The sequence below is a fragment of the Limulus polyphemus genome, unplaced genomic scaffold (assembly GCF_000517525.1).
Source record: "Limulus polyphemus unplaced genomic scaffold, Limulus_polyphemus-2.1.2 Scaffold153, whole genome shotgun sequence".
Lineage (NCBI taxonomy): Eukaryota > Metazoa > Arthropoda > Merostomata > Xiphosura > Limulidae > Limulus > Limulus polyphemus.
The window spans coordinates 467,390-478,096 of record NW_013665763.1 but is presented as its reverse complement, the minus strand read 5'-3'; the positions used below and the strand labels follow the sequence as shown (position 1 = coordinate 478,096).

At 33.0% G+C, this 10,707-nt stretch overlaps 1 protein-coding gene across 1 annotated transcript in view; it reads left to right on the top strand.

Annotated features, from left to right (window-relative positions):
* The window catches only part of LOC106476213 (zinc finger protein rotund-like), a 178,481-nt gene that overhangs the window by 62,660 nt on the left and 105,114 nt on the right, over positions 1-10,707 (top strand). The window contains exon 4 of the mRNA XM_022381216.1: positions 3,463-3,710. Coding sequence (XP_022236924.1) covers positions 3,463-3,710 — 248 coding nt within the window. The remainder of the gene's footprint in view (positions 1-3,462; positions 3,711-10,707) is intronic.

Here is a 10,707-nt window from a genome sequence, read left to right as displayed (position 1 = left end):
ACATATATATTTGGGGGGATGAGTGAGAGTTTATATTTATGTAGGATAAGATAAACAAGTTTCTTATGCATAAAATTTGTGAGAAAATCCAGTAATGTACATTTAACTTGAATTGGTACTGTAAATTCTGATGTAATATATAGCGAACACTACATGCGTGCCTTGGCAAAAAAAAAAAGTCAATAAATACTCATATAACTTTAATTTTTGTATTGCAACTGCAAAGAATATTCTTTCGTTTAATATATATATTCTATATAAAATTGTATATGTTAGCAAACTAATACACTTCTATAGTAATATCCTTATTATATTTGTAATCCCTTCTTTCCTGTAATAAGTGTAGTGCATTATATTCACTTTAGTCAAATGATGAATTAAATAATTACCTTTAAATATGTTTCACGCTAACTCTATTTACAATTTTTTGTTTGCTAAAGTCTCTTACCCCCAGAAATTTTTACAAATACATTCGGTTATATATATATATTGTTAAGTTTTTTCCCAATAAATCCAGGCATTTATTGCTCCAGGCATTATTGTTCGTACTCCCATTATGGTTAAATGCTTGTAAATAATGTTGACTATTCTGAGTAATGTGATTTCCAGATTATTACAAATACGAAAAACAAAAAAACGTTTTCTGTTATCGCAGAACCCCCATATGTGTGATCCGTTTATAAGAATTGCGAGTGTAACAAGAGAGAGAGAGTATTATCCATATCTATAACCAGATTTTAAACCGTTTATATGCTTGGAAAATAATGAGGTTAACAAACGAAACCATATTTTACAAAATTATTAGGTCATCCATGCATGGCAAACGACATTTAGGTCAGACTGAGTGAAAGCTTAGCAAAATATCTATCTTCGGCTGAGCCCATCATCTGTTTGTTAATCGAAACCATATGGTAGCCATTTGTTTGTTTCCACGTTTAACAGGTTATCAAAAAGGAAGACAATAAAATGCGATAATTATACTCAGATATCAACAACTTTCTTCAAAAACTGGTAGTCTGACGTTCTTTAAATTTTATGTAAAAACTGTTTGTAATCATAAGAAAAAATCATTAAAATGTCGTTAAGTTTTATTAATGCTTAGCAGCAATCAAGTTATGACTTTTATAAAATTTCAGAACGTTAGACGATTAGTGAGTAGAAGCGCCATCTTGAGTCATTAAGCTTAACTTCCTTAAAAAGTGTATGTGTGTTTGTATATATATTTTGAATTACAATTCATCGAGAGGCAATATAAACAAGTAAATGTTTCGGAAAATCTTTCTGTATCATTTACTTCATATATATGAAGACGTTCATGACGCGTCGTTTAGTTAAAAATGAGCTGGAAGTGTGTTTTTTTATTGTTAAGCGCAAAGCTACATAATGGATTATCTGTGCTCTGCCCATCGCGAGTATTGAAACCCGATTTTTAGCGTTATAAGCCCTAAGACTTATCGCTTAGCCACTGGAGACCAGGTGGAAAGAAAAATATATTATGTATACTGTCGTGTCAAACCGCGTAATCAATTACATGTTCTGGTACAGTTTTTTACAGCTATGAGGTGTCAATGGTGAGAACGCATTTAGTATTACGATTGAGCTTTGCTAACGCCGTAGAGAATTATCTCATGTTAGTTTTTTTTTTAATATAAATGCAGGGATTTTTTCGTTTTCAAAGTTTAAAACAATGGAACAATTATATCAGATTTACTGTCTCAAGAGAAAAAGTGGGGATCAAGACGATTTTCACCTGTCGTGGCTGTGTGGTTTAATAAACGAAACAATACATTATATTATCTGAACTAGCTAGGTAATAAATTCTCATGCCCAATTGTTAAAAGAATACTGGTTTTCCTCACTACGATGGGTAAGGTTTCGAATCACAGCAAACGTTGATCTTGACACCCCTTTTTTGGGGGTGGGGGTTATAACAAACTGCAACCCAATTAAACAAAAACATCAACAAAGCTTTTGTTTTGGGAAGCACGTGGATGCATTTTGTTTTTGATGCGATTTATTTCAAAAGATGAATAGATAACAAGAGGAAATCTTCAATAGCCGCGGCACTTGTGGCCTTTTCCGTTTGGTGCCCACCAACAGATCGTTGCGAAAATAACACCAGTAATGCAATAAAATAAAATAATTAACAAGAAATCATTATATGGTATTTATTTTTAGCGAATTCTGCGATATTAAACAATATTTTTTTAACAAATCCTCATCTTTGTTTGTATTTCTCTTCATAAATTCACAAAGATAAGAGTCAAGCATTTGGTGATGAGTTCCGCATTGACGCTTTTGTACTGTTGATGGACACCAAACTGAAAAGATTCGGCATTGAAATTCTTTTAGGCAAAATTAGAGTAAATTAATCTATGATTCCATTATTTTATTTTTTATTAGCTATATTTTTGTGCGCCAGCAATTCCAAGCGTGGGGTGCGCGTATACCCGATTCGATTTTATTACTCATCAGGATCTCTACCAGCCTACCCTCAAATAGAAATTCTTTAAGTCATGATTGTAGTAAATTAATCTATGAGACCTTGGGCGTGGTAATATACATCAATCGAAAGAGTTTGATCTACTGAGTCCAAAACTGTAATTAGATCTCAAATAGGTCAAGAGATGACGGAGCAATGAGCTAAAAGTTTGTACTTAAAAGAAAGAAACAAACAAATTTAGAGTCATTCTATGAGCCGTTATGCCGCGGCTAAAAACAGCTAACAGCAAAAACTAGTTTGTTAACTTGTTGGAAAGAAGTATGTGATAACCTGTTATGAGATAACATAGAAAAATGAATTGATATCCATCTAAGAAAAAAACTATTTAAAAAGTTTTAGACTCGAATACAAATTATTTAAGAGAGGAGAGAGTGTGATGGCCAACTACGGCAGAAGTCTGTCTTACTAGCAGTAGTTAGTGAGTTAAGCTTTTGGCTTCATTGGTAATAGCATTTTTAATCGCATCGTTGGAAGTTAGTCTCTTTTGTCTTCTTTGAGAGATTTAGCGCAAAGCTATACAAGGGCTATCTGTCTATAGCCGTCCCTAATTTGGAATAGATAGGTTAGAGGGAAGACAGCTAATCAACAGCACCACCGCCCAGCTCTAGGCCTACTCTTGTCTGACCGAAAAGTATGATTTCACCATTATTCTTGCAGCACATCCGCGATTCTAGGGGGAAGAGTTTGTTGTTGTTTTTTCGACAAAGGGAAGACAATTATCATAAGCTCAAAATTAGGGACGGCTATGTGTAGATAGCCCTTTTGTAGCTTAGCACGAGGATTCTAAAACATACAAACACAAGTTTATCCATTAGTATGATATTGCATGTGTTTCCGCTATTGTTTAACATTTCAAGTCTGGCATTGAGTATTATTATTGAAATAATTATTTTGGTGGTAGAATGAACAAAGTATTTGTTAACGAAGTGTATAAGCTTCTTTTTTCTTCTTTTTGACAGGCCAAGGCAGCACGTTGGATGAGGGGCGGTCACCCCCGATGGAATCGCCACAGATGCACAATATGTATGGCAGCCATGGAAACGGCAACAGTGGTAGTCCCCCAGTGTCCAGTCCCAGCTCTGGTAGCTCCATGCTGGTTGTTCCACAGCCAATCAACGCGGCTACTAAAAACCCTGCCTCTATAAACTCTGGCAATGCTGCCACCAATGGAACAGGTCGGAAATACCAATGTAAAATGTGTCCTCAGGTGAGTGAAGTTACAGAGCTGTTCTTTTTTAAATTGTTATTTTTCTTTTGGTTCTACTAAGTATAGTTCAAAATGAAACTAAAAAACACAGTCATTTGTTCAACACTGTCCATTGACTTAGGTACATTTACGGCCTTATTCCCAAGATCCCGATAATATTTCTTTAATACCACTTTAAGAAAAAATAAAGTGAACTTGTAGGAACAATTCTGTGAGGAAGATCAGAAATATTTCGTGACAGGTATTATCAAAACAACATCGTCTCAGGACATATTTTATGAGTAACATACCGAATGCTTAAGACATTTAAACAATTTTGATTAGTTTTGTTTGTGAAAGATTCGAAGTAGAACTATAATGTTGAAATTTGTCGAAGAGCACAAGATGATTAAAAAATAGAGATAAAATTATACATGATCGTGCATCAGCAGTTGACCAGCGTCCACTTTGGATAAACAGTAACAGACCTTAATTATCTTACCCAGAATTGTGTCTGAATGAAATTATTTTAGTCATCTGTATCTGCGTATCATACATTGTTATAAGATAAGACTACAAGTGTTTGTGAGATTAACTGAATACCTAATACTAATATTGCATTCCCGGAATTATTAACTATAATTTCCGTAATAATTAAGGCTTTAAATGACATATCCAAAATTATAAGAGTTGTATGTAACGCAATCACTGGAGTTGTTTTCATAATGTTTGGAATTGCTGAGCTAAGATTACTAATTCGGGAAGTTTTGAATGTGCAGAACTTATTTTTTTTCTTTTGAGTTTTGCAAAGTACGGTTGGAAGATTTTCACATTCAAGTGTTACCAAAATATTGTTTGAATGGAGCTTTCGTATTTATGTTATACAACAATGCAGTTTGAAGTTTATTACCTTTTAAACTCTACAATATTGCTTTTTAATTTTGCCACATTGTTAAGACAGCAGCTCTTACTCGTTTCTGGGACATGAGTTTGTAAGCCTGAACAAAACCCATGAAACATCAGTAGTAAGTTGTCAATGTTCTCTTTAAACTTTCATTTTTAGAACTGCGAAATTTTATATTTTCATTTAAAGATGAAAATACAATTCTTCAACACTGATAAAACCAGGAACTGGGTTACATTGTATATAGATTTTGTGAACTATATTTCTTTGTTGCAAGAGTTACCAAAGCGAAAGAAGTAAACTAGATCAAAAATAGAGTGTGTGTGTTTGAATACATATATATATATATATATATATATAGACACACACATATACATAAATTAATTTATATATATTGAGTAATCAAATATCAAATTAAATATATCTGTTAATGGTATCCTTGTTGCATTCTAAACAGTCAGGTTTTGTAGGAAAGCCTCTCCTTTACTAAATACAACAGATATACAAATATGGTCTACACAATGTATTTCAAAAACTCTTGATATAACTGGAAAATGGCGTCATCGGGCCTGCAAAGCTCTGAACAATCAGTGCGTTTACATTCTTAAAATCAACATTCCAACTATGGCAACATGTTATATTTTACTAATTCTTCGAGATCATATTTAAAGTTTGTTGTTAGAGAGTGGTGAATATAAATGTATCAGAGACATTATTTACATCAAATCTAATGTGAATTAGATCATATTATAAACTTTTACCAATAATATCTGTACACTCACTGGATCTACAGCGTTTACGAATGTGTTATTTCGTTAAAAAACTACATCAATAAAGCTGGTTTGTTGCTTCAACATATTAACACACATACACGAAGACCTGATAACATAACAGCCCTACTCAGGTTTATGGAAAGTAAACACATCTCTTCATGCATCCAAATTTGTTTTTGCTGTTCTGCAGCATGTTGGCTATTGTGATTCGTGAATTGTTTCTAAATACCTTCTACTTATTATTATGCCAGATATTAGATTTAGATGATAAAAACTGCTTTCTGAAATGTTTTGTAGGTATATTTGGAATATTTTCTTTAACGTTTTTGAGAAAGCGATTTGTTTCGAAATGAGATACATATAGATTTATCTTTTTGAAAGTCAATACTGGTGGTTAAAGTCGACGTTCAGGTTATTTTGTAAGGTAAGCAGTATCTTATTAACTAACGCTATGAAAATGTACTGGAGTTAAAATAAACATGGCCATTCAAGCACTAGTACAACAAAGGTGAAAATATCTGTTAAAAGTTTCGACGGAATACATCCATAAATATTTTCCACACATTCTCTTCAGTGAAACCTGCTAACTTTATATGATCTTTACACGGATGACTATGATTAATCATTGCCCTATTAAATGTCAAAAACTGTAACTTATCATTTACTTACGACTATATAATCCTCTAAAAGTATCACTGAGTAACAAAACATTTTTTACGACTGTTTGATTCTCTGAAGTACACACCCAGTCGAAGAAAGAATATTAAAGCTGGATATCTAAACACTTTTTACGATTAATTAATCCCCTGAGAGGCTCACCCAGTACAACAAAGAATATTAAAGCTGGATATCTAAACACTTTTTACGATTGCTTGATCCCCTGAAAGGCTCACCCAGTACAACAAAGAATATTAAAGCTGGATATCTAAACACTTTTTACGATTACTTAAATATCCAGCTTTAATATTCTTTGTTCTACTGAATGAGCCTTTCAGGGGATTAAGTAATCGTAAAAAGTGTTTAGATATCCAGCTTTAATATTCTTTGTTGTACTGGGTGAGTCTTTCAGGGGATCTGAAAGGCTCACCCAGTACAACAAAGAATATTAAAGCTGGATATCTAAACACTTTTTACGATTACTTAATCCCCTGAAAGGCTCACCCAGTACAACAAAGAGTATTAAAACTGGATATCTAAATACTTTGTACGATTAATTAATCCCCTGAAAGGCTCACCCAGTAGAACAAAGAGTATTAAAACTGGATATCTAAACACTTTGTACGATTAATTAATCCCCTGAAAGGCTCACCCAGTAGAATAAAGAATATTAAAACTGGATATCTAAACACTTTCTTACAATTATTTATTATCCAGAAATGTTTCCTCTTGAAGAAATAAAACAGTCGAAATAGTAACAAATGAGATTCGTCAACAAACAATCTAGAAAAATATAATTATAATATTATTCATACCGGTTGCTTTACCCAACCTCAGCTGGAATATCAAGCCCATGATGTTATCTATGTATTAAATTTCTTCATAGATGTCACATTTATTTTCTCCCTGATTTAAATAGCACTTTAAATTACAGATGAAAGTTATTACCCATTTCAAGGTATCTATTGGCTACTTTGCAGTTCTAAAAACTAAAGAAAAATTAAACACATTTGTTGGATTTATTAAATTATATAAAAACTAGTAACATCCACGTGTACTATTGTTCCCTCTACATGAAGACATCTCTAAAATATTTTATTTCTTTCTAAACGTATGCTACTTCAAACACTACAAATGTGGGAATTTGTGCTTTTAACCACCAGAAACATCTTATGAGGTTTGGTTAAAAACTTATAGACAGATAGATTATTAAGTTGGTTAATTTAGTGTGATAACTTGTTTAAAAATGTGCACAAGATAATTAAAATAAATACAAAAATACAAATTGAAGCACTAGTTATAACGAAAGAAAATGTAAGAAAGTTTTCAAAATTCAATTTTAATTTTAATTTGTGTTGTTGGTATTTTTCTGTATACCTAGATTTAGATAAAATCCATTAAGCAAAAACCACTTCGATTTTATTTATCCTTCCTGGGCACCTGTTTCTCACATAACAGTATTTTGTTCTAAATGCTGCATCTGGTGATGTAATATATAACTGCTAGCTGAGTTACCCGGCGTTGCACGGTGAAAATTTAGATTTGAAATGTATAGATCAGTATTTTTTTCAGTAAATTATTCAGTAAGTATACGAAAGCTGTGATGCGAGAAATAAAAGATCATTTAATCAAACAAAGCTTTATTTGAAATTAGATCGTGTTTGAGCTTGTCTTGTTCTTTGAGCCTGAAGTCGTACATGATGTTGCTCCTCTGGTTATTGCTCTCTGTAAGTTATTTGTCTTAATTTTTATGCTTGAAGTCTGGTTTGACGTTGTTCAGAAGTTTCTTGTTGTCTATATCCAGCTTGCCTTGATGATTCTGACTGAACTCTGACTTTGTGTTGTTCAACAGTTTCTTGCTAGCTTTGAGTAGCCTGCCTTTCAGCTTGAGCTCGAAGTCTATCTTTACGTTGTTCCAAAGTCTCTTTCTGTATTTGAGCAGCCTGTCTTGCAGCTTGTGCTTGAAGTCTTTAATTGCGTTCTTCTTCTGTTTCAGCTGCTCTTTGTGCTTGCATTCTTTTAGCGGCAGAAGACTTTCCATAGAAAGGATGTTTCTTGGGTGGCATAATCACCTGTGTCACTAAACAATAATTTGCAATTCACAAAGTTACTAAATCACTTATGAAACCACTGAGCATTATTTAAAGAAAACTGTTTTGGAAATACTGAATTGACAGCATGGTGATCTGAGTGTCTCCCGCCATAACGCTTTTTATGTGCAAAAACGTGCTTAATTGTCAATTTCGTCATTAAATACTACACCAATTACAAAATAAACAGCACCATTAAATTTCTTGTAAAAAACTGGTTATTATGAAGTTATTTTAAAATTTGTAAGTTCAACCGTTTGGTTTTCTATAGCGAACAAATAAATAAACTTCCTCTTTTATATATACTTATGTTTAATTCTATAGTACATGAATGGGCTAAACAACATTAATGACATTTTGTATGTTTACACATTTCTGGAGCTCGTTGAAGTCGGCATAAAAAACAATAAAACTAATATATTTGAAAGTATAAATGATGTCAGACTAACAAAGAGCTTTTTTGAGGAATCAAATGACGAGATTTAATAATAAATACGTCAGAACACGAAAGATTGAATTTCTGACCAAAACACCATAATGTTTGTGTTCGTTTTCACAGTATATAACGACTGAAGTTTTATGCGATACAAAATAACATTAAACATATGCAAGGCTCACGTAATTCGTCCAAAGAGAGTTTTAACTGACAAAAATGTAACCAACGACTGAGTGATAATTTCTGACTAGTTGAAGTGCACGGTTGACGATAGGCATAATGATGATTATGAAGTGAAACGCGCTTCCTGGGGGGTTGTTGTCTGACCAACAATTCAATCGCAAACCGCGGCAAGCATTGAGGGGAAAAAAATAACAAAAGGCTAGGAAAGGAAGTTGAAGATTAAGGCTCTATGTTTGGGTATTAGCTCGAATGGAAAAGTTTAAAACTGTTTATTTTGTTGTTATTCAATACCAACCTAGCAAGACTGTTGGGAACCAGAACATATAATTTATGGTCTATACAGTTTGGCAGGAAGTTATTTTTCGACACTGTTTTCTACGCATTATTTCGTAATCAGTACCTATTTTCTGAAATTTGACATTGACGTTCGTATGTACTCAAACGACAGAATGAAAGGGTTAAATTGCTATATCTAAAAGGAAAAGTGGTTCGACATGCAGAAATTCTATACATCAGGAATGTTAAGCTTAAAGAAAATGAGCGATGATTGGTCAACATTTGTCCTAACCCTAAACGTGTTGATGCATTGTTACAATATAAGTTTTTCCTATTTTAAGGTTATTAGTGAATGATAAATTTAATGAAATCTAAAAAATAATTTTAAGGATAAAAAAATATAAAAAATGCTTTAAAGCTTCTCAAAGCAATGTGAAATTAAGTAGAATTTCAAAAAAATACTGGCTATAGAACTTGATAGGATATAGAACATAACGTTTTCGGAGCTTTATTAAGCCAAATTATGTCTGTGGTAGCATAACTGATGGATTAATTTCAATCTCTGAATGCTAAATTCCCATTAGGAAGTGTGTCTACTTATTTTGAAGAATTATTGGATATTTTCCTGTTAGTTTAGCATAAGTCCAAGTTTCTGCAATGTAAATACACTATTTTCTTAAAAAATAGAACTTAAATTTGCTTGTTCTCCCATGAGACTATTTTAAACTAAACTAATTAGAAAATGACACATTAAAATCATGTACCATCAAAAGCAAGTTTAATTATTCAATACGGGTGCTACAATGTAATAATCACACGCCACAAACTAATCAGAGATCAACCGTGAAGCGATCATGTGATGAATTTTCTTAAGTCCTTTAAAGTTTTGTTAAAATAATATTTCCTTTCAACACAAGCAAAACACTTTCTTTGTGCTGCATAAATGTACACTAGCATAATCTATAAACATATACATATTTAAAAAGATTTAGAAAGATGACAGAATTTCTATGTTTGTGTTTCTTTTATCATGTTTATTTACAACTTTGAACAACAACAACAAATATCAGGCCACTTCTGCTTGGTTAACACATCAGAAGGAACAAGGGGAGTGATGATTCAAAACGAAACATATAACATAAGATATATATGTTCATGTATATAGGAATATATTTCAAGCCCGGCATGGGCAGGTGGTTAGGGCACTCGACTGGCAATCCCCGTCCTACCAAATATGCTCGCCTTTTCAGCCATGGGGGCGTTATAATGTGACGATCAATCCCATTATTCGTTGGTAAAAAGAGTAGCCCAAGAGTTGGCGGTGGGTGGTGATGACTAGCTGCCTTCCCTCTAGTCTTACACTGCTAAATTAGGGACGGCTAACGCAGATAGCCCTCGTGTAGCTTTGCGCGAAATTCAAAACAAACAAACACTCTTAAAACGCACCCACAACTTTAGGTGCGGGAAATTCTTGTGGTATCGCTCGGCTTCGATCTTGACTCTGAAATCCAAAGTCCTACCCCAGCTCTACCACTGAATATGAAGAAATAAAGTATAAAACAGTAGCAGAGAATAAAAGTAGATCAAATTACCACTGGACAGCAAAAGATGACGTAAATCATCAAAATGTTTAAAGAGTAAATAGAACTATATATATATATATATATAGTCTTTTTTTTATAATCATAGGTCAACCAGA